This window comes from Pan paniscus, chromosome 21, assembly GCF_029289425.2.
Source record: "Pan paniscus chromosome 21, NHGRI_mPanPan1-v2.0_pri, whole genome shotgun sequence".
Lineage (NCBI taxonomy): Eukaryota > Metazoa > Chordata > Mammalia > Primates > Hominidae > Pan > Pan paniscus.
In genome coordinates this window covers 65,414,183-65,438,910 of record NC_073270.2, presented here as the reverse complement: position 1 = coordinate 65,438,910, position 24,728 = coordinate 65,414,183, and the positions used below count along the sequence as shown (strand labels likewise).

General features: G+C 42.4%; 2 protein-coding genes across 13 annotated transcripts in view; one reads left to right on the top strand and one right to left on the bottom strand.

Annotated features, from left to right (window-relative positions):
- The window catches only part of PHACTR3 (phosphatase and actin regulator 3), a 271,856-nt gene that overhangs the window by 177,350 nt on the left and 69,778 nt on the right, over positions 1-24,728 (bottom strand). The gene's annotated exons all lie outside the window — the stretch shown is intronic.
- Positions 18,943-22,832, top strand: LOC117977191 (elongation factor 1-alpha 1-like). Its single transcript, XM_055104702.2, has one exon. It carries the CDS (start codon positions 21,104-21,106, stop codon positions 22,490-22,492), a length of 1,389 nt encoding a protein of 462 aa, XP_054960677.1. The 5' UTR covers positions 18,943-21,103; the 3' UTR covers positions 22,493-22,832.

Genomic DNA, 24,728 nt, shown 5'->3' with positions numbered 1-24,728 from the left:
TGCCTGTCCTCATTTACCCTCCAGAGAAGGTCAAATGCAGAGAGAACATGGAGGCTTCCACGTAATTGAGAATGCAGGTTGGTGGATGTGTGTCCACACTCTGGCCATTCACGTGAGCTTGTCCAGGGCAGGGGACGACTGCACCCTGTGAGGCCAAGTCAGACTTCTCACAGGACAAAAGAGAGGTTTCTGCCTCAAAAGGTGGCCCCATCTCCAGGTCTTCAGAGGTTCATCACAGTCCACCCATTTCTGAACTTGACCCAGACCAGTGAAATCCATGGCTCTGCACCCATTGCCCTCCCCAGAGAGACATCTTCCCAGTGCCCACATCTGAAACAGCACCCATCACTCCTTCTTCCCTGTAGCCAGCTCCATTTCCCACCACATTCGTCATCACCAACGTCATGGTGTGTATTAATAGCTATTTGTTGTTGGTCATCCACTAAAGATCAGAAGAGAGAGCAGCACCTAAATGGCCCCCACTAGAATGGGACCTTCTGTGATGGCAAGAGTCTTACCTGCCTAGTTCACAGATTCATCAAAATGCCTTCCACAGCACCCAAGACTTACTGGGCACTCAATAAATATTCACTGGGCACATAAAGAGATGAATTAATGAACTCTACAATTGATAAGCAGACAGTTATATCAAAACAAGGACGTTGTGAAAGGCAATTTAGGTTAAAACAATTAATAGAAACAACACAAATGTCCCTCAATTGATGAATGGATAAACAAAGTGTGATGTATCCAGACAGTGGAATATCATTCTGTCATAAAAAGGAATGGAGGGCTGACACATGCTACAACACGGATGAGCTTCGAAAACATGATGCCAAATGAAGGAAGCCAATCATAACCGCCACATGTCATGTGATTCCATTTCTATGAAGTGTCCAGAACAGGCAAATCTAAAGAAACAGAAAGCGGGTTAGAGGTGGCCAGGGGCCGGGGGAAAGGAAAATGGAAGTGATTCCTAATGGACACAGGGTTCTCTTTGGAGGAGAAGAAAATATTCTAAATTTCACCACAATGATGGTTGCAAAACACTGCTCATATGCTCAAAACCACTGAACAGTACACTGCCAATGGGTGAGCTGCACGATGTGTGAATTATCTCTCAATACAGCTGTTACCAAAAGAATTGAAAGAAAACTCTCAAGGCAGCTTGGCCATGGATCAGGTTTTCCTCATTTGGAGGCGACTTCTTGAGTATAATACATTAGGCAATGAGGAAAAGCGGCACTGATTATTTTAAGTCCCCAGGGGTCAGTAATTGACCCCATCTTCAGTAGTTATCACAGTCTTGAGACAGGGAATGCTGAGAAAACTCCTCAGTGCTGAAACCCTCCCTACTCCACACCGGGGGTCACACTGAGGGCTCTCCCTCCAACCCTAGGGAGTAGAGACAGTTCTGGTCCCCATTTTACAGCTGCAGAAACTGAGGCTCAGATAGGTTGAGCTGCCAGGCTGAAGTCACACAGCATACAAATGGCAGAGGCAGCATCTGAAGACACATCAGTCTTATACTAAAACTTAGGCTTTGGGCCGGGCGCAGTGGTTCACACCTGTAATCCCAACACTTTGGGAGGCCAAGGTGAGAGGATCATTTAAGGTCAGGAGTTCAAGACCAGCCTGGCCGACACGGTGAAACCCTGTCTCTACTAAAAATACAAAATAAAATAAAATAAAATAAAAAAATTAGCTGTGTGTGGTGACGGGCACCTGTAGTTCCAGCTACTTGGGAGGCTGAGGCAGGAGAACCTCTTGAACCCAGGAGGCGGAGTTGCAGTGAGCCGAGATCACGCCATTGCACTCCAGCCTAGGCAACAAGAAAGAAACTCTGGCTCATAAGTAAGTAATAATTTTTTAAAAACTTAGGCATTGAATTGTTCTGTTGAATTGTCATCTAAGGCACATGTCATTTCCTGAACTGCCTAATTGGAAGGAGCTTTGAGAGGACCTGGCCTAATATGGACAAAGGGTCCCATAGAGAAAAGAGATGTATCTTAAATGGCGGAGAGCTTTGTTCCCAGGAAACAAATTGAAATGACATCTGAGCAAGGAGCTGTATCTGCACAACCCCTGCAAACTGTGAGAAAGGCCAATGACCCAAACGAGGCAGCTCACTGTTGCAGGAGGAAGAGCCTGGAGCCTATGTACAGGTGTACATGTCCACCTCTAACCCCGTACGGGTGTACGTGCCCACCTCTAAGCCCATACAGGTGTATGTGCCCACCTCTAAGCCCGTACAGGCATACGTGTCCATCTCTAACCCCATACAGGTGTATGTGCCCACCTCTAAGCCCGTACAGGTGTATGTGCCCACCTCTATCTGTGTACAGGTGTACATGCCCACCTCTGCCTCGGTACAGGTGTATACGCTCACCTTTACAAAACTAACAAAACCAACTGTGGTTCTAGGAAGGACAGCGACTTTCCTAGCACTGCCCTTGTGGCTCGCCCTGCAGAATTCACTGCTTATTTCCAGCCAGTGATTAAGTAGGAGGTTTTAACTCGGAAGCATGAGCAGTGCCTGAATGGCCATCACACACACCTGCCCCTTCTCGTGACACACATCTGCTTAGACAGAAAGGCCATCCACAGCACAAGAGAAAGGAAGCAGGACAGGAAGCCTTTCAGGACTTCCTTGGCAATGGAGCCACCTCTGTATTTCCACCCCCTCTGGTCTAAAACCTAAGCCCCAGAGGCAGGCTGGCCTGGAAGGAAAATCTGGTGAGTTGTGATGAAATCAGGATTCTGCATGAATTTCTGGAGACAGAGGAAAGTCAGAAAAATCCCTTCTGTCTTGTAATCAGAAAAGCTGAATTTACGTGGCGAGGGTGTCCCTGCTTTGCTTCCTGTGATGTTTAGAGGCGTCTATCACAAGGCCTCGTGTGTTCGGGATTCACAGCTTAGACCAAGGGTCTTCAAGTCACATGCATGAAAAGGCAAGTGGGAGAAGTCAATGAATGAGACAATGAGACGGGCTAGTTGGGAGGCAGAGTACACTGGAGCAAACGCCCTGTGGCAAAGCAGCCCAGGTGGCAGGGCCTGCTGCTTGTACTCCTATTGTGGGAGCCCCACAGCTCATCGGGCCAGCCATGCCCACTGGGCTAGAGGGTTGGTTGATTTTTTACTTTTACTTCTGATGTTATTACCTCAACCTCCCCTGCCTCATGCCCTGCGATCACCTCATCTCACCATTAGCCCATCCCAAGACAGAAGAGAGAGGTTTAAATGACAACCTGGGAACTTACAATAGAATCTCATCACCCTGAGCAACTGAGGCACCTCCAGGCTGAGAGCTCCAGGTGGTCTGTGTCCCACGTTACTTGTCAGGACTGTCAGCACTGCTGTGCCTCTGCTGGGCACCTTGGACATTGCTCCCCAAGCATGGGTCTCTCTGTTGGTCAATAAACGACCCTCAAAGGTAATGAAAGGGAAGTGCTGCAGTTTCATGTGATAATAATAACAGTTACTGTTTTAAAGATTACACCGTGTAAGGACCAGAAGCCCACTCAGACCAGTTTGATCACAAGGGGCGTGATGGGACTTCTCTGGATCTCAGGACCTGGACCGCGAGCCTGCCCTGCATGTCCCCTTCCTCTCCGGGAGTGGGCTCCCACCCCTGCTTCAGTCTGCATGTGGAAATCAGGTCTCTCTCCCTCTCTCTGTCTCTCTAAATGTCACTCTCTTTCTATCTCTCTCTCTCCCTGTTTCTCTATCTCTCTGTCTTTGTCTCTCTCTCTCTTTCTTCCTCTGTCTCTGTCTCTCTCCATCTTTGTTTCTCTTCCTTTCTTTCTCTCTCTCCCTGTCTCTCTGTCTGTCTCTCTTTGTCTCTCTCTCTACCTCTGTCTCTGTCTCTCTCTTCCTCTGAAACTGAGCTCCTTCTGCTCCACCTGCCCACAGCTCAATGTGCCCACAGCTCAGCTGTCACAGAATGGTGGCCCCAGGCCCTGAATCCACCTGACATTCCAGCCCTGTGACTTTCAAGTGACCCCTGATGCTATGTCCAACCCTATCTTTCTGTAAAATAGACCAGTGGCCTGGTTTAGGCAGGGTGGGAGAGGGCAGACTCACAGGGCATGTGGGGCCGTGGCTTGCATAGAGCTGAACAGGAGATGTGGCGCAGGGAGGAGATGGCAGGACACAATGCCTAGGTCTGCCTGGAGCTAACCCCATGGGGTGCCTTCACACACCAGCATATTGATGTCCATCTCTGTTTATTTCTGCCTCAGCCACAGAAAGTCCAAGTGAGGAGAGAGCTCAGGCCGCCATGCCTCCCTGCAAGGCACGCACAACAGGCAGATGGAAGCTGGACAGACCTTCACAGCCCTCTCCACCACTAAGTCCCAGCCCCTGCGCCCCAGTCCTCTCTGGTCTCTTCCTCCTCACTCATACCACTAGTGCCCAGCAGCCGGCTTCAGTCTCCTTAGCCATCTCCTGGGTTGCCCAATGCCCACGGAGGGGACCCTTGCAGTCCCCTGGCATCATGAAGCTTTGATGTCCTCAACGCCAACCCCACTTCTGATAACCATAACCACGGCCAACACAGAGTTAGCTTGTGGCGGGTTCTGTACTCCCCACACGTAAGAATGTAAGCCTCTGACTCCCAGTGTGCACCCAATCCTCTCGCCCTTCATCTCCTGAGCCTCCAGTCCACACAGGCTCTCCCTCCCCTCTCAGCCCCTCTGCAGGCTTCTCCAAGTGTTGTTTCCATCCAATTCAACCCAGACCCCCATGGGCAGTATTTCCAACCAGCACCCAAGATTCAATCACTCCCTCGAACTCCACCACAACCTCATTGCCCCTACCATCTGCTTTTTCTTATTTCTGCCCCCAAGTAGATAGCTTAAAATCTGCTGGAAAAAAAAATCGTAATATGAAAAATTCATTTTACTTGGCTTGAGCAAGGTGCTAAGGACCTTCGGGTTCTTTAATTATCCCCAGATGATTTTCTGTCCCATTTCCCAATTCTCACAGAGGTGCAGTGAAATCAAACACCTTTGAGTATCTTTGGTGGCATCACAAGTCAGTACGACCCTTCCAAATGGCAATTCTGCATCATTTCTCAAGAAGCACAGGGCATTTAACTGCAGACATTCGTGTCTGAGAATCTGTCCTGGAGAAAGAATCCTAGGTAGAGAGAGAGCCACATACTTGAAGGATTTCCTGCTATATTAGTAATCACACTGAAAATGGTGAAGACTTGAGAATCTGCAACACAAGGGGAACCGTTAAGGAAGTTTTTCTACAATGGGTATTCTACTGAAAGACTGCTTCTGCCTGTAGTTTTGGAAATAAAACTTCAATTTAGACTACTTGGAATAAATTATTTCATTTGATTATAAAATAAAACCAAATAAATCAGGTGCAAAGTAAGCATAGTATACTATTAGGGAAGGAGACAAGAGCAAGTGCCTAATTCCAGCGAGAGGGTTGAGATCACAGAAAGGTCCAGGAGAATCCTGCACCCAGCCCGCAATGGATACCGCACGGGTATTCACTTTCGTCTGATGAATCAGACAGAAGGCTTCACAGACAATGTCACATTTCAGGGGCTGACTTGTGAAAGGCGGCATCTGGCAGGTTGGCAGAAGACGTATGGTGCCTCCAGTGAGGGGTGGAGGTGAGACTTGAACCACGGTCTTAACAACTTTGCCACACTGAGATACACAAAAGGATTGGCAAGCAGCCCTTTGGCCTTTGCCAAGGCTGTGGAAAATGTATTGAAGCTTGGTTATGTGATTTCTGCCAGCAGTGAGGCACTGGCTCCCGGGATCAGGAGGGGGATGTCTGGAGTTGGGAAGGGAGGCGTAGGAGAAGGTCAAGGCTGTGGTCCAATGGAGAGTGAAGCCAAGCATGATCCTGGGGACCCAGACAGGGTCAGCAAGTGGCTGAAGCCACACCAGGAAACGGCTACGAGAAGCAGCCCTGGAGGAGCCTCCAGGAGGGCGGGAGGACAAGGTCACAAGGAGGCGGTGGCAGGCAGGACTGTAACCAGAGTAGGCTGCCCAAGGTTCACTTTGGAGGAAGAGCCATTCTGCTTGATGCAAGGAACAACGATATGGCCATGGAGATGGGTTGCTGGGGGAATTTGAAAACAGAAAGATAACAACTATGTATCCAATATCTCAAAATTAAAAAGTCCTTACACTCACTCCTTTTGTGGATTGTTCACAGCCTTGTCTGCTTCCTGTGGGGAAGCCTACTATTTTTCTTATCCGTTTGTTAATTACTTATCCATCTACCACCACTTTCCCAGTCTACTAAATAAAGACTATCCTTAATAAGTAAGAACTTACAGTTAAGTGTGGCTTTTCTCTCGTAAGTGTTTAGGAAAAAGGGAGAATCACAAGAAAACAAGCAGTTGTCAATAAATTATGCTAAAGAGTAACATGGACGTTTCAATATGCATCAACATCTTGGACACTCTTGTTGGTATGTTTGGTAGAATATACAATATAATCGTTATACATAATGCCTTCAGTAAAATAAACAAGCAAGCTAAACAGACGGGTTCTTTGCCAAGCACGTGCAACCATGCTATAAGTCTTTCCACAGCCTTGTTCCCAAGTGTTTTCATCTCCGTTGCACAAGGAAATAACTTCAGCTCAGAGAAGCCCAGAACCCTCCTCAAGGCCACACAGCTCGAAAGCAGCAGCACTGAGGTGACAGCCCAGGTCAGCCGGCCCCAGAGCCAGGGAACCTCCTGCATGCGGCATCGTCAGTCAGCCTGCTCTGCGTGAGGGCTTGGTGTCGACATGCCATGAAAAGCACACACCCTTACTAACCTGAGTCACTGTCGCTGGACTACATGTCAGCTTCACAAGAACGGCTTTCACTAAGTAAGAGTGAACTGAAACATTTTCAGTCTCATTTGTTAAAAACAAACAAAAAACCTGAAAAGAACTGGGGGCCTCACTAGGTCTGGTCACCTCACTTACTCACACGTCCATGTGTGTTTCTGGTTCAGTGGCCCTGATGTCCTTCTGCTGGCGTCGGTCTGTCCTCCACGTCTCCACCCAGTTGCTACAGCCAGCCGGAGCCATCCTTAGCAAATCTGCCTCCCTCTCTGTAGCAGGTTGAATAGTTCCCCTGCCAAGATTCATGTCTACCCAGAACCTTGCCTAGAAGTAGGATTTTTGCAGATGTCATTCGTTAAAATGAGACCATGCTAGCCTATGGTGGGTCCTAAACCCAATGACTGTGTCATTCTAAGAGGAGGAGAGGATGTGCAGAGACATGCACAGTAAAGGCCACGTGAAGGCGCCCAGAGGCTGCGGTGACACGGCTGCAGCCAAGCAGGGCTTGCAGCCCCCAGACGCTAGAGAGGCCCAGGGGCATCCTGCCCCAGAAACTTTCAAGGGCAGGTTTCAGCCCTACTGATGCCTTGACTTCAGACCTCTGGCCTGCAGAGCCGTAAACTGCGAGGGAACACATCTCCGTGGTTTTAAGCCCCCCAGTTTGTGGTCATTTGTTGTAGCAGCCCTAGGAGACTCACATACTCTCCTTCACCCTCCCTGTGAAGTCCGTCACCATGTGGCAAGAATGTCACCTCATGCAACACTCTGGGTTAGTCCAGTTCCCTCACCCACTCCCCATTTCCAGCCCAGGACTGGCCCCCAGCACCTCCTGCCTCAGTGATTGCAGAAACGGCCACCGTGCCCTGCACCCCCTGCCCCCTCCAGCCCCTTTTCCTCCAGAGGGCTCTCTTAAAAAAGCAATCAAATCATGTCACTCCCTACTTAAGCTCCAACTTCTTCCCTTTCGTTTTAAGGATAAAATTCCAGTTTCTTTACAAAGCTACAAAGCCACCAGGATGCAGCCTCTGAGACGCGCTCTCTCCATTAGCAACGTGCATGCTTCCCCCTTCCCCACCTTCCAGACTCATGGGCCTTTCGTTGGTCCATACATCCTGCTCTCTCCTGCTCAGGACCTCTGTCTGAAACACCATCCTGCTCCACATTCCTCTCCACCTCTCATTCCTCATCTAGGGAATGCTCCCCCACTGCAGGTCTCAGGGTAAAGGCTGCTTCCTCATAGAATCCGCCTCTGTGTCCCCCACCCCACCCCAAGCTAGGTCAAATCTCCCTGCTAAATGCCCCCACCATATCCTAAGCATCTTCACATACACCCATGTGTCATTCCTTGTCTAGTGTCTGTGTCTCTCAAGACTACATGCCTTTGAGGGTGAGACTGGCCTCTTGTTCACCACCAGAATCCTAGTGCCATGTGCGGTGCCTGGAACACAGTAGATGCAGACAGATTTGGGGTGAGAGAATAAATGAAGGAATGAATGAATCGTCTGTAGCTGCACAAAGAGTGCCCTTCAAGCACAAGTTTCATGTCTCTAAATGGGGTCTCCTGTGCAGCACCGAATACAATATTCCACCGCGAGTTCCTTTCACAGGGGCCAAGAGAAACTGATCCAATCCAAGGCATCCCACAAGGAGATTAGGAGCCGCAGCAAGCAGCCCTGCCACTAGCGGTCACCCTGTGGACAAGAGAAGCCAGTAGAAATTTCATTTTTCACACCACCTAACTGCCGAAGCCAGTCGTGCATACAGATCAGGTTTCCATCTGATTTGACTTCCTGAGAACTCCCACCGAGAGGCAGGTCTGTCGCTGCGTGGCCAACCTGGAGTCCAAGGAGCCAAGACCACATGCATGCAGAAAATCACATGTATTGGCATCTCTGGCCACAGAAAGAAGCCCTGTGGAAGTCCAAGTTGGACAATTTTGAAGCTTGTTTAACAGGACCTGGCCAAACCCATTTGCTGGTACACATTGTACCATGGGGGCTGAAGAACCAAGTCCTAAAAAGGGGGTCCTGTCCATTGTCCATTGAGTATCAGGATGAACTCAGCCACTCTGTCTGGTTCTCACAGGGAATGGCTGTGAGAGGGTGAAGGAGAGTATGTGAGTCTCCTAGGGCTGTTATAGCAAATGACCACAAAGCTACAAAGCCGCCAGGATGCAGCCTCTGAGACGCGCTCTCTCCATTAGCAACGTGCATGCTTCCCCCTTCCCCACCTTCCAGACTCATGGGCCTGTCGTTGGTCCATACATCCTGCTCTCTCCTGCTCAGGACCTCTGTCTGAAACACCATCCTGCTCCACACTCCTAACGGCACAGCCATCAACAAGCAGCCCAGTCCAGCAGGAAAAAGTGCTTTCTCTTACTCAAACTTCCTTAATTCAGAACAAAGTCATGGTACCCGGGCGTGCCCTTCTGCTAATCATGCCCCTAGAATCGAATCCAATGTTCCTTTCCCTGGAAGGTAATAGGAGGATCTAGAAACTGGCATAATCCACTGCCCACTTTAAAATTCTGAAACAGACATTAGGAAAATGAGAATCACAGTGTGAAGAGATACAGTCAAACAGACATTCAGGCTGCCACATTCTCTTCCTTATCCCTCAGAATTATGGAAAAACAAAGAATATATGTAAGGACAAATAGAAAGTGTTTCCCACAGATGAAGCAATGGTCTCCTGATTTCCCTTCTTTCTACTTTTCATAGGCAAAGGCAATGACTATTGTATAATTTCCCTATTTTTGGAAAATTGACTAAATTAGAAATGTTTCATAAAACAACTCACTTTCTGGCTCTCCAAGAGAATGATGTTCTTGCTGTAGATACTCAGTGTTTATATATGACTAACTTTTGTATGAAATCCAGATTATGGAGATGAAGTGATAGAAAACACTATTTAAGGCATTTGCCAGCTGACTGCTTTCACCCCTGACAGTAGTGCAATAACAGGGAATTGCCATAGATTGGAGGAAGGAGAAATTTGCTGATACTTTAATGAAATTCTGGTGGCCAGATGACAGATTAGAATGTGAAGAAGCCCAAGCCACAGAGTGAGTTTTTTGTTTGTTTGTTTGCTTGTTTGTTTTTTGAGACGGAGTCTCGCTGTCCCCCAGGCTGGAGTGCAGTGGCGCGATCTCGGCTCACTGCAAGCTCCGCCTCCCGGATTCACGCCATTCTCCTGCCTCAGCCTCCCGAGTAGCTGGGACTACAGGCATGTGCCACCATGCCCGGCTAATTTTTTGTATTTTTAGTAGAGACGGGGTTTCACCATGTTAGCCAGGATGATCTCGATCTTCTGACCTCGTGATCTGCCCACCTCAGCCTCCCAAAGTGCTGGGATTACAGGCGTGAGCCACTGCGCCCAGCCCAGAGTGACTTTTTAACCACTGGATACTGTTTTGTACAGGTCTTCCTGGAGGTAAAGCAAGAAACCTGCAAGAACCCCAGAGATATGTGGGGCCTCACCTAAGTAAAAGGCAGTGTCCTCTGAAAGTGGGGGGCTAAGGAGGAAACTCAAGAGAAATCTATCCTGGGAACTCCGGACATTCAATTATTGAAGGCTGGGGGCAGGGAAGACAGCTGGGAGAAACCTCTCCAGGGCATTGCAAGTCTTTACTGAGGGCAGGACAGATGCCCTACAAAGTCTGAGTAGCAGGGCAGAGGGAGCTCTCCAGTGGGACTAGAAAACAAAGGTAGCTCTCTGTGACCCCTACATCTGCTGGCCGGGCTGTGGCATGGTCAAAGCACTCCAAGGTTCAGAAAGCTAGTACTGCAGATATAAAGTACAAAGAAACCACTCAGTGCTCAGAGCCTAAGCTATGGTAAGGGAAAAATCCTGACCCTTCCCTCTAAGCACTCGAAGCTGGTAATAAATGGAATGAAACTAAAGCTACAAAAAGCTCCAGACCTGGCCAGTTGCAGTGGCTCACACCTGTAATCCCAGCACTTTGGGAGGCTGAGGCAGGCAAATCATGAGGTCAAGAGATCCAGATCATCCTAGCCAATATGGTGAAACCCTGTCTCTACTAAAAATACAAAAAGTAGCTGGGCATGGTGGTGCGTGCCTGTAGTCCCAGCTACTTGGGAGGCTGAGGCAGGAGAATCACTTGAATCCAGGAGGCAGAGGTTGCAGTCAGCTGAGATTGCACAACTGGACTCCAGCCTGGTGACAGAGCGAGACTGTCTCAAAAAAAAAAAAAAAAAAAAAGTCCCAGACCCAGCTGATCTACAGGTACGACTGACTCAGTGCTCCAACTCTGATAAGTGGAAAGAAAAAGAATATGCTGTTATTTGACACAGAATGCCTGACATGTAGTATAAACTATGATGCCTGAAGAAGCAAGAACATTTGATTTGTGATCAAAAAGAGGAAACAGACAATAGAAGAAGATTCATAAATAGCCCAGCTATTGAAATTATCACACAACTTTGAAATAATCGTGATAGCAGTTTTTAAAAATAGTGTGTGAAAGGTAAACATGTATGAAGAGATTTTTAAAATGAACCACATGGAAACTGCAATAGATATCCAAATGGAAATGCTATAATGAAAAATATATTATCATTTAAAACATTCATTAGATGGTCTTAATGACAGAATAGGCAGAGAAAAAAAAAAAAAGACAAGTAAGCATGAAAACAGGTATAGAAGGCTGACAGCTCCATGATGGCAACAAGCTAAATTGTAGGCCAGATAGTTTATCAGAGAGGATCAGAGCAAGACAGCTAAGAAGAGCCCTCTTGGTCAAACCTCAAAGACTGACCTCAAAAAATACCTTTGCAAAGGGGTTCAAATTTAACTGGATCAGGTTGTAGAGGAATGCATGCGCCCTGGACATTGTCAAAAATAATGGAGCAATAATTTGGCAGTTAGTGGAGCCTAATAGCTTGGTATGATACCAACAGAGGCAGAGAGATTAACAGGGAGATTAGGGAAGGAGGCAGAAGAGAGAAGTCAAAGAGACACTTGCTAAAACTACTATCATCTCAAGGTGACTGTGCACACTCCCAAGGCTTCAGCATCAGAAAAGTAACACCAAAGGCTCCACACTGTGGGTAGAAATAAACACTAAAATAGCCTATTCCTGTCACAAAACACATAAACAAACAACAATTGGCAAGCTCAGAGGAAAAGAAAACAAGTATCCAGAGTTGCTAAAATATATTATCTACTAAAATGTCCAGCTTTGAAAAAAATCTAGTATGTATAAAAACACAGGAAAGTGCAACAAATACATTTAAAAAAAAAGCATTCAAAAGAAGCTGCCTATGAAAGGGCCCAGGTGTCAGACTTAGACAAAGATTTCAAAGTAACTATTATAAATATGTCCAAAATATTATAAATATGTACACTGTTAAAGAGGAAAGAGAAGGTATGTTGGCAAATAGATAATGTCAATAAAGAGATAGAAATTATTTAAAATAATCTAATCTAAATTATACAGTAGAAAATTATAATAATTAAAGTTCAAAATTCACTAGAGGGGATCAACAGTGGCTTTGTTGAATTGGTAGAAAAAAGAATCATTGAACTTGAAGACAGTCAGAGATTATTCAATCTGAAGAGCAGAGGGAAAGAATGAAGTAAAATGAACATAGGCTTAGTAAATTGTAGACACCATTAAGTGGACCAACATATGTATAATGGAAGTACCAGAATAAGAGAAGAGTGAAAAAGAAGCAGAAATTTTTTTCAAAGAAATAATGGCTAAAGCCTACCAAATTTAGTGGGAAAAAACCCTAATCTATACATCCCAGGTACTCAACAAATTCTAAATAGTATAAATGCAAAGAGACCTGCACCCAAGCACATAAAAATCAAAATGTTGAGAAACAACAAAGAGAAAAATCATGAAAATAGCAAGAGAAAACTGACTAGTCACTGCAAGGATGCCTCAGTAGGATTAACAGCTGACTTCTATCAGAAGTAATGGAGTCCAAAAGGCAGTGGGATGAAATATATTCAAAGTGCTGAAGGAGAAAATAAAACAACTGTTAACCAAGAATGTTATGCCCAGCAAAAGTATCTTTCAAAAATGAAAGTGAATTCAAGACATTCATAGATTTATAAAATAGGATAATGTATTGCTAAAAGATCTGCCATATAAGAAAAGCTAGGAAAGTTTTGAGGCTGAAATCAAGTGACATCAAACAGTAATTCAAATTTACACACACACAAAACAAGGAGCTCCAGTAAAGGTAATGATGTAATTATAAAAGACAGCCTGAATGCATATTTCCTCTGCTTTATTCTGTTCACTGATTTAATAAACAATTGCATAAAATAACACACAAACACACACACACATGCAAAACACACTTCTATCATTGTGCCTATAACATACAGAAATGTAAAATGTTTGACAATAACGCAAAGGAAGTATATGGGAGCAAAGATGAATTGGAGTAAGGAAATGACACAAGACTGTAACTTGAATCCACGAGAACAAATGAAGAGAACTGGAAATGGTAAATTAAAAGGTTAAGATAACAGACTCTGTAAATGAGCACTTGCTCTTTATTTTCTCAGCTTCCTTGAAAGACATAAATTCATATAAAGTAATAATTAATTGTAACAATGTATTGTAAAGTTTGTAGCATATAGATGTAATATGTATAAAATTATAGTGCAAAAATGAGGTAGAAGAAAAAATCATGCTATTCAGGAGTAATGTATCTATATCTAACTGAAATTAAGTTAGTATGAATCTGAAGAATTCTGATAAGTTAAGATGTATATGGTAATCCCCACAGCAACCACTAAGAAAATAAATTTTTAAACAATGATTAAAGAAATTAAAATGTTACACTAAAAATACTCATTTAAGGCCAAATAAAGCAGTAAAGGAAAAATAGAGGAACAAAAAAGGCATGAGAGATATAGAAAATGAAAAATAAAATGGTAGATGCAAATCTAACTATATCCATTATAACAATAAATGTGAATGGATTAGACAATCCAACAAAAGTAAAGACTGTCAGACTGAATAAAAATCTGATACTACTATACGCTAGCTACAAGAGAAAACACTTTAGATTCAAAGATACAAACAGTTTGAAGTAAAGAATGGAAAAAGATATAGCATGCAAACAGCAATCATACAAAAGCTAGAGTGGCTATTCCAATATCAGATAAAGCTACTCTAAAACTAGAGATATAGAGAGATGATGGTGAAACAATGATGAAAGAGTCAATCCATCAGTGAGGCATATAAATGATAAATATATATGTACCTAATATAAGACCCCCAAAATATATGAAGCAAATATTGATAGAGTTAAAGGGAAAATAACTCAATAATAAAAATCGGAGACTTCAATATCCCACTTTCACTCATGAATAGAATAAGTGGGCAGAAGATTAAGGAGAAAAAAGAAAAGATGAACAACAGTATAAATGAACTATATACCATATGACAGACATCTATAGAACACTTTACCCAGAAACAGCAGAATACACATTCTCAAATGCACATGGGACATTCTCCAGGATAGATCATAGGCTGGGCCATAAAACAAACCACAATAAATTCAAAATAATTGAAATCATAAAAAGTATAATTTCTGACCACAATGGAATGAAATTAGAAAGCAATAACAGAAAGAAACTTAGGGAATTCACAAACATATGGAAATTAAACAATATGGCCCTAAATAACCAATGAGTCAAAGAATAAATCATGAGTGAGATTAGAAAGTACTTTGAGATGAATGAAAATGAAGAAACAATGAAGCAAAATTTATGAAACAGAGTCACAGAAATGCTTAAATAGAAGCCTATAGCTCTAAATTCCTATATTTAAAAGAAAAATCTCAAAATAAAAGCCAAATCCTCCACTCGAAAAGAGTAGAAAAAGAAGAACAAACTAAGCCTGGAATATTCATAAGGAAGGAATTAAAGGCTAGGGCAGAAATTAATGAAATAGAGAATAGAAAAACAACAGAGAAAATCAATAAAATAAAGAGTTGGTTCTTTGAAGGATCAATAAACTTATAAATCTTTAGCTAGACTGATTAAGAAGAGAGAGAGAAGACTCAAATTACTAAAATCAAGAGTGTAAAAGGGGCCAACACTACCAATATCACAGAAATAAATTATAAGGGAATACTATAAATAACTGCATGCCAATAAACTAGTAACTCAGATGAAATGGACAAACTCCTAGAAAGCCAAAGACTACCAATTGTGATGATAGTTGCACAACTCTGTAAAGATATTTAAAACAATTAAAGTTTACATTTCAAAAGTGTGAAGTGTATAGTATGTGAATTGTATCTCAATAAAGCTACATATAAAAAAATTTAAAAACCATAATGAGATACCATTTCATATCAGCCTGACTGGGAAAATTAAATGAAAGATAACACTCACTTTTGAAAAAGGTGTGAAGCAACTAAAACTCATGCCACTTAGAACTATTTGGAAGTTCTTTTTAAACATAAATCTACCCTATGTTCCAGCAATTTCACTTTTATAATTTACACAAGAAAAATAAAAACATAGATCCGCAAAAGGACTTGTACAAGAATCCTCACAGAAGCTTTATTTACATCAGCCAGAAAATGGAAAAAACACAAATATGCAACGAGAGACTGGACAAATTATGGGATATTCATGCAATGAAGTACTCAATAAAACAAAGAAACCAACACATACACACACACACACATACACACACTGAATGAATTTCTAAAATATTATGTTCAATGAAGGAATCCAGACACACACACACAAATGCCAACTGTATGACTGCACTTATGTGATAATCTATGGTGACAGATCTATGGAAAGTAATTGTCTCTGTGAGCTAAGGAGGAATTGGCTCGAAGAGTAAACTGGGAAAATTTCTGGAGTGATGTGACTTTTCCATATTTTATTTGAGAAGCTGGTCAATTTGTTAACACGTTCCTTTAGCCTCCATAATTCCTGAAAACTGGTAGTAAAATTTAAAAGCTTGGTCACATTCAGGCTTAATTTTTTAGGAAAGAATCCTTTAGAGGCAGTGGTTTATATTTCCAATTACATATTAGGAGGCATATAACTTCTGGTTGTCCTACCTTTAGAGAGGTAAAATGAGATCAGTACATTCAGGTTATATCAGCCTGATTTATCCATTATAAAATTCCCCATTGATAGTTACCTAATGCTGTTAACACCTATTGATAATAATTGCCTACACCTGTTATTTCATTTGGGTTGTCAAATGGTAATTTTCTCATTCTTTCCTTTTGCATTTATTAATTAAAATTTTTCTACAAAGAAGACATTCAATCATCAGCTATTTGGTTACCCTGAAATATAAATAAAACAGGAAGGCAGAATAAAAGCTTGTTTCTTATTCCTTTTTTAGCAACTTTCAGAATAGAGAGCTGGTGTTCTAGCAATATACAACGGTGACCAATTATTTTCTGAAGTACCATCTGAAGGCACAGATTTTTATAATTCTGATGTGTTTCAATCAATTCTAGTCATTATCCTGTTGGAAATGTATTAAGCAATTCCTCTTAGCCAGCAGAAAATCATTCAATTCTTTTGCAATCATCTCATTAACCTTTGATAGCTTATTTGCTTTCTGGCATAATAAAGTATCCTAGACCAGGAAGCAGTCACTTCTCCAAGGAACTCTGCTTCGTTTTAGTGGGGAATGGTATTTAGTACACAAAATCTGGGTGTAGAAAGCGTTCGTTGCTATAGGGTTTTCACTGCTTTTAGGCTTTTTCAGTAGACAGAGTTATGAAATAGATATTTTAAGAGCAAAGAATATCATGAATATTAATATTTCTAATTTAAATGTAAGATTTTAGGATTTCAGGTAACTTTAAAAAATATTATACCTTATCTCTTTTCTTTCATAATAAGAATCTTGATTCATAACAACATTAACATATTGCTTAATTGCTTTCTCCAAGTTAGTCCTATAATTTCAAAATAACATCCATATTACAGCTAATAACACTAATCATGAAATATATGATTCTTTTTGTTTACATATGCTAGCATCCTTAAATTCCACCCCACTATGGATATACAGTTAAAATACTGGGTTTTAGTGTTACTTAAAGAAATTACTTTCTCACAGCCGGGTGCAGTGGCTCACGCCTGTAATCCTAGCACTTTTGGGAGGCCAAGGCAGGTGGATCACAGGATCAGGAGTTCGGGACCAGCCTGACCAACATAGTGAAACCCCGTCTCTATTAAAATTACAAAAATTAACCAGGCATGGTGGCAAGCACCTCTAATCCCAGCTACTTAGAAGGCTGAGACAGGAAAATCGCTTGAACCCGGGAGGCGAAGGTTGCAGTGAGCAGAGATGGTGCCACTGCACTCCAGCCTGGGTGCCAGAGCAAGACTCCATCTCAAAAAAAAAAAAAAAAATTACTTTCTCGGGTTAAGCTACCAACTTGATATATAGTTAGGTTCAATTATTTCCATCTGTCTTCAATTATAAGAATATTTTCCCTTTTAATTTTTTGAATATGTAAAAATATTTACACACTTTAAAATTCAGAATCATATAACAAAGTACACTCATAGAAGTCTCACTTCTATTTCTGCCCTCCCCTCTGTTACTTCCTCCACTATAGGCAACCGTTAGTGCTCGCTTTTTACTCCCAGCATTTATTTTAAACAATCTAAGTACACACACACATGAAAATGCACACGTGAACACATCTCTTTTTTACATGAAAGGCAGTATTCTATAAAAATATCCCGATTTTTTTTTCACTCAATGATTGTGATGTTAATTTTATGTGTCAATCTGGCCACAGGTTTCCAGATTAAATGATATTATGGATTGTGGACGTGTCTACAAGGGTATTTCCAGATCTTAAAAAATGCTAATCTCGATGAAAAAATGTACACTCTTAAAGAGGAAAGAGAAGGTATGATGACAGATAATGTCAATAAAGAGACAGAAATTATCTAATTATTTAAAAGAATCTAATGGAAATTATAGAGTAGATTAATGCTAATTTTGATGAGATTAGCATTTTTTATTTTAAGAGATAAGGTCTCACTCTGTTGCCCAGGCTGGAGTGCAGTGGCACAAAGTGCAATCATACCTCACTACAGCCTTGAACTTTAGGGCTCAACGGATCCTCCTGCCTTAGCCTCCTGAGTAGCTGGCACTACAGACAAGTGTGTGCCACCATGCCCAGCTAATTTTTTACTTTTGTTTTTCAGAGATGGGGTCTTGTTATGTTTCCCAGGCTAGTCTGGAACTCCTGGCCTCAAGTGATCCTCCCTTCTAGGCGCCCCCACCCCAAAGTGCTGGGATTACAGGTGTGAGCCACCACATCTATCAGAGACTAGCATTTGAATTGGTGAACTCAGTAAAGCACATGGCCTTCCCTCATGTGAGTGAGCAACATCCGACCTGATGGGGGCCTGAATAGAACAAAAAGGTAGATGAAGGAGGAAGTCAGCCTTTTTTCCTTCCTGTCTGCCTGCTTGAGCTGGCATAGCGACCTTCTCCTGCCCTTAGACTGGAAGTTACATTACCAGTTCCCCTGGTTCTCAGGCCTTCAGACTCAGACTAGAATTACACCATCAGCTTTCCTTGAGCTCCATCTTGCAGACAGCAGATTGTAGAACTTCTCAGCCTTCATAATCACATGAGTCAATTCCTCATAATAAATCTCCTTTTATATCTGCATGTATCTCCATATCTATCTGTCTACCTACCTACCTACCTACCAAAAAGATCCTGTTGGTTGGGTTTCTCTGGAAAACTCTGACTAATGAATACTATGATATATCCTGGAGATGACTTCCATGTGAGTAGAGAGAACACGCTCATTTCTTTTATTGTCTTCCGATACCCCTTTGTCTGGCTATGCCATTATTTATCCAGCCAGTCCACTCTTCGTGATATGTGCATTGTTTCCAACACTTTGCTATAATGAATAATAGCAAAACAAATACCATTGCCTGTGTGCTATTTTACCATTTGCCAAGATATTTTGGGATAGATTCCTAGAAGTGGGATTACTGGTCCAAAGGGGGACTACTTATGTAATTTTGCTAAATATAGCCAGATTTCCTTCCATAAGGTTTATATGGCTAGCTGGTAATGGCAATATAACATGATGCTTTAATTTTTAAATGTTCTATTTTTATATTTTATATTGATTAATAGACACTGGCAGGCCATTTTGGCAACCAACTATAGAGGCAATAGTTCATAATTTACTACATGATTCAGTGACTTAATTTATTCTAGTTTCTGACATGAAAAGTTACGCTACTTTAGAAAATGTAATGTAATGGGAGGATGTATTTATTCATTTACATTTTTTACTTTAGACAAGGTCTCACTCTCACCCAGGCTGAAGGGCAGTGGTGCAATCATAGCTCACTGCAGCCTCGAACTCCTGATTCAAATGATTCTCCCACCTTGGCCTCCTAAAGTGCTGGGATTACAGGTGTACACCACCATGGTCAACCCAAAGATGATTTTTTTTGAACAGTTTCAACACACACACACACAACATTCATGCATTCAACAGCCAGAATTAACAAAGATTAACATCTGGACATCTTGCTTAAATCAGGTTTTCTTTTTGTTAAAAGACACAAGAAAAAAACAAAACATTATAGATCAAATGTAAGCCTCCACAGTCACCTCAGAAGCCCTATCATAGCCCCCAACCCTGCCACACTGCAGAGGTAACAACTAGGGCAACTTCTGGGTAGATCCTTCTTGTTTACGATTTCTCATTCCACTATCAACGGTCTGTCCCACCACCCCCAACCCCTGAGACTTTTTTTTTTTTTTTTTTTTTTTTTTTTTTTGCTATCAACGCTTTGGAAAACATTCCTGGATAATTCTCTTGCCACTTACAAATGTGATTTTCTCCAGGGAAAAGGCCTGGAGAAGCATTGCTGAGTCATAGTGTCCCCAGCTCAACGGGATAGGTCATATTGCTCTCCAAAGCGGTCACACCCAGTTACACTAACATCAGCAGGTCTCCATCCTTTGGCAACACTTGCCATTGTTATATGCTTTGATTTTTGCTAGTCTGATGGGTAGATACAGTAGTTCACTGTTTTAATTTGTATTGAATATGATGATGTTTGAAAGCAATAGTGCCCTCCTTTGATGGGAAAATTTACTTTCACTTGACTTTTTAAAATTAACTCCCTCCCCTCAACGAGAACAATCAATATAATGCAAAAGACAGGATACAGCTTCATATATTTATTCTTATACCTATGAACTTAGAATCTTTGTATCTGCAACCCTTTACATGAATCATAGGTATATGCAGATATATACACACATACCTTATTAATTTTAGAGAAAAATGCAAGTATCAACATCACACCCATTTGGAATTTTCTCTGAATTTTTGAATTTATAGTTCTGCTGATGTATAAATATTTCTTTGTTTCATGTGTTTCATAGTAGAAACACAGATTTCTATGAAACCTGTCATAGAAAATATGACCAAAAATGCCTGCACATTTTGTATTGCATTGTGAATATTATTTTATATCTAGAGCCTAGTATTTCATTCTTTATAGTTAAATTTTTTGCTCATTTGCCAAAAGAAATTCTTCCAGCAAATCCCTTTATATCTATTTCCATACTTATAAAAATAAAATGGATGCACATCTATAAATTATTCATCTATATTTTGACAAATGTGCCAAATTTACCTTTGGACCTTCAGGGCAAAAAACAGGAACCTTTATAACCACATTATGAGGTCTTAGTTTCTTATTTTTAACATGTAAAGTAAACATTGATTGAGTGGTTAGGGACAATTTGTATCTCATATGGAAGGCATACTCCCAACTTATCAGTGATACTTTTAAACTACAGAAAATACACCACTGAATATTAACTGAGTCATGAACTGAAAAAAGTCTTCAAAATAATCAGTCTGTATTGGCATCTAAGCTCTTAATTGGAATTTCTGTGACTCTAACAGAATGATTTTTGATAGTCTGAGGTATGGAGAAGCTCTTCTTCAAAACCAAATAAAAGTAAATACTCAATAAAATTCCAACCGTCCTTTATATTACCACAAAATCCACCTAGTATAATTTATCCCCCGAGTTACAACATGAAATATATACAATATTTAAAGAAAGAAAACATGTTGCTGCTATTTATAATTAACTCTTTGTTGAATTTACTTCATTAATAGATGTGCCTGTGTATAACAGGATTAAATTAAGACACATGCTTTAAAGAAATCTTTTTGCTTTTTTTTCGCAACGGGTTTGCCGCCAGAACACAGGTGTCGTGAAAACTACCCCTAAAAGCCAAAATGGGAAAGGAAAAGACTCATATCAACATTGTCGTCATTGGACACGTAGATTCGGGCAAGTCCACCACTACTGGCCATCTGATCTATAAATGCGGTGGCATCGACAAAAGAACCATTGAAAAATTTGAGAAGGAGGCTGCTGAGATGGGAAAGGGCTCCTTCAAGTATGCCTGGGTCTTGGATAAACTGAAAGCTGAGCGTGAACGTGGTATCACCATTGATATCTCCTTGTGGAAATTTGAGACCAGCAAGTACTATGTGACTATCATTGATGCCCCAGGACACAGAGACTTCATCAAAAACATGATTACAGGGACATCTCAGGCTGACTGTGCTGTCCTGATTGTTGCTGCTGGTGTTGGTGAATTTGAAGCTGGTATCTCCAAGAATGGGCAGACCCGAGAGCATGCCCTTCTGGCTTACACACTGGGTGTGAAACAACTAATTGTCGGTGTTAACAAAACGGATTCCACTGAGCCACCCTACAGCCAGAAGAGATATGAGGAAATTGTTAAGGAAGTCAGCACTTACATTAAGAAAATTGGCTACAACCCCGACACAGTAGCATTTGTGCCAATTTCTGGTTGGAATGGTGACAACATGCTGGAGCCAAGTGCTAACATGCCTTGGTTCAAGGGATGGAAAGTCACCCGTAAGGATGGCAATGCCAGTGGAACCACGCTGCTTGAGGCTCTGGACTGCATCCTACCACCAACTCGTCCAACTGACAAGCCCTTGCGCCTGCCTCTCCAGGATGTCTACAAAATTGGTGGTATTGGTACTGTTCCTGTTGGCCGAGTGGAGACTGGTGTTCTCAAACCCGGTATGGTGGTCACCTTTGCTCCAGTCAACGTTACAACGGAAGTAAAATCTGTCGAAATGCACCATGAAGCTTTGAGTGAAGCTCTTCCTGGGGACAATGTGGGCTTCAATGTCAAGAATGTGTCTGTCAAGGATGTTCGTCGTGGCAACGTTGCTGGTGACAGCAAAAATGACCCACCAATGGAAGCAGCTGGCTTCACTGCTCAGGTGATTATCCTGAACCATCCAGGCCAAATAAGCGCCGGCTATGCCCCTGTATTGGATTGCCACACGGCTCACATTGCATGCAAGTTTGCTGAGCTGAAGGAAAAGATTGATCGCCGTTCTGGTAAAAAGCTGGAAGATGGCCCTAAATTCTTGAAGTCTGGTGATGCTGCCATTGTTGATATGGTTCCTGGCAAGCCCATGTGTGTTGAGAGCTTCTCAGACTATCCACCTTTGGGTCGCTTTGCTGTTCGTGATATGAGACAGACAGTTGCGGTGGGTGTCATCAAAGCAGTGGACAAGAAGGCTGCTGGAGCTGGCAAGGTCACCAAGTCTGCCCAGAAAGCTCAGAAGGCTAAATGAATATTATCCCTAATACCTGCCACCCCACTCTTAATCAGTGGTGGAAGAACGGTCTCAGAACTGTTTGTTTCAATTGGCCATTTAAGTTTAGTAGTAAAAGACTGGTTAATGATAACAATGCATCGTAAAACCTTCAGAAGGAAAGGAGAATGTTTTGTGGACCACTTTGGTTTTCTTTTTTGCGTGTGGCAGTTTTAAGTTATTAGTTTTTAAAATCAGTACTTTTTAATGGAAACAACTTGACCAAAAATTTGTCACAGAATTTTGAGACCCATTAAAAAAGTTAAATGAGAAAAAAAAAAAAAAAAAAAAAAAAAAAAAAAAAAAAAAAAAAAAGAAATCTTTTTAAGGAAAATACACATATCTTGGCTGGAATCTCCATAAGCATCAAGAATTAAATAGAGTTGTTTTGCCCTAACCATTACCATAATAACTTTTCTTATAACAATTTCATAGATGAGTTATTTGCTATTTGCTTTTCAATTTGCTTACCATAAAACCTCACTCTCATTAGCCTCTTTTTTATATTAGGCCAAGTCATGGAAAAAAAATTTCAGTAATTAGCTCAAGTAAATAAACAATTGTCCAGCATGGAAACTCTGGGGGAAAATCATCCAACTCTTTACCATACTCATCCATCAACAACGCTGATCTAGATGGAGCAAAGGAAACTGATGCTTCGATGCCTATATTCCCAGCCTCATCATGCAAACACAGACATTCCCAAGCCGGAACAACAGGTCTCTCTCCTCCTAGCAGGTGTTCTGGGGTAGGTGGTTGCCAAGCTGTCCCAGCCCCTCCTATGGGGGACACAGGCTGCCTGTGGCTACTCCGAGGTGGTTTCTCTAAGGGCGAGCTTGTCACTCATTCACTCCACCTCACATCGAATCACATCAACCCAATCCATCATTTTCCTAATCCAAGTGTGTCCTCTTTAATTAGTGCCAAAAGGACATGGCAGTGATGGATGTTGCTGAGCAGAGGAAAGGACAGGCCCTGCCTTAAGTACCAAGGTCAGCGCAAGCCTGGACTGGGAAGAAAAACAAATGCTATCATCAGCCCCAGAAGGTCAACCCCTCCCTGACCCTCCATCCCTGGCCTCTGGGATAAACAGATTAAGCCACCCACTTGCTGATTAAGAAATCACGAGGAGATTTTAAAGATGTTTTTTAAAGACTCTGAGATGGACTTATTTTTTCCTACCCAATTGCCATCACCACCTTTTCTGGTTCAGCACCTTGATTTCCCTCAAGGGACCTACCCCTTGCCCAATCAGGCCATGTGATTTTAAAGAAGCTGACCACCTCCAGGCCAGTAAGATATGATTCCTACAGCTTTGGTATTCTTCACTAATAGGAAAGAGAAACTCACCTCCTTTCTCAAAATGGCTGGAGCCTGGGGGAACAGAGGAGAAGGAAATGTGGCCTCACAGCAGGCCAGCAGAGAACCAGGCAGTGAGAAGGACGAGAAGCAATGGTGAACAGTATAATTAGACCCTGTGGTCAATGGGCCTGAAGCCAAACTCCCCCTGGACTAATCACAAAACGGTGTCAGTCAATAAATACCTTTGATGGTGAAGCCAGTCTGGGTAGGTTTCTCAACAGCAACTAAAGCCATATGCAACTACAGAATCTTCACTAATAAGATGAGGAACCTCCTGGAGGGAAGGCACCTAGCCTACAACATCTATCCATTAACCAAAAGGATGTTTTCCTACACCAACAGTCTAGATGAAGCAAAGTCCTATGGAAAGTTGCAAGGCTGGCAGAAAGTAGGAAAATAAAACAGTGCAAAATCCCCCATTTCACAGATGAGGAAACCCAGCCAAGAAAGGCCAAGCACCTCATTGAGATTCACAAGCACATTAAGGGTGGGACTGGGACCTGAATCCAGGGACCTTAATTCTGATTTAGGCAACCATGTTAGGGAGTTGGGCGTTGTGGGAGATGAGTTTGTACAGGGTGTGTGTGTGGCTGTATGTGATAATAATGGCATTCATTTCTTTCAGGAAATGTGGAGCTTGTGGATCAAAAGAACACAGGAAACTAGTGGGGAAAGAGATGGAAAGGGATCAACAGAAAAGTTGTGAATAAGAATGAAGAGGACTGTACCCTCACCTGCATGTCACTCCAACACCCTGCTGCTCAGTCCTGCCAATGGACCCCCAAGGGCCTGGCTGCCACCTGCTGCCCTGCACCATCCTCCCCAACCTCAGGGGGCCTTCCACCTGGTACCC

Excerpts from the sequence above, each read along its gene's own strand:
- LOC117977191 (XM_055104702.2), top strand. The coding sequence starts at position 21,104 with ATGGGAAAGGAAAAGACTCATATCAACATTGTCGTCATTGGACACGTA.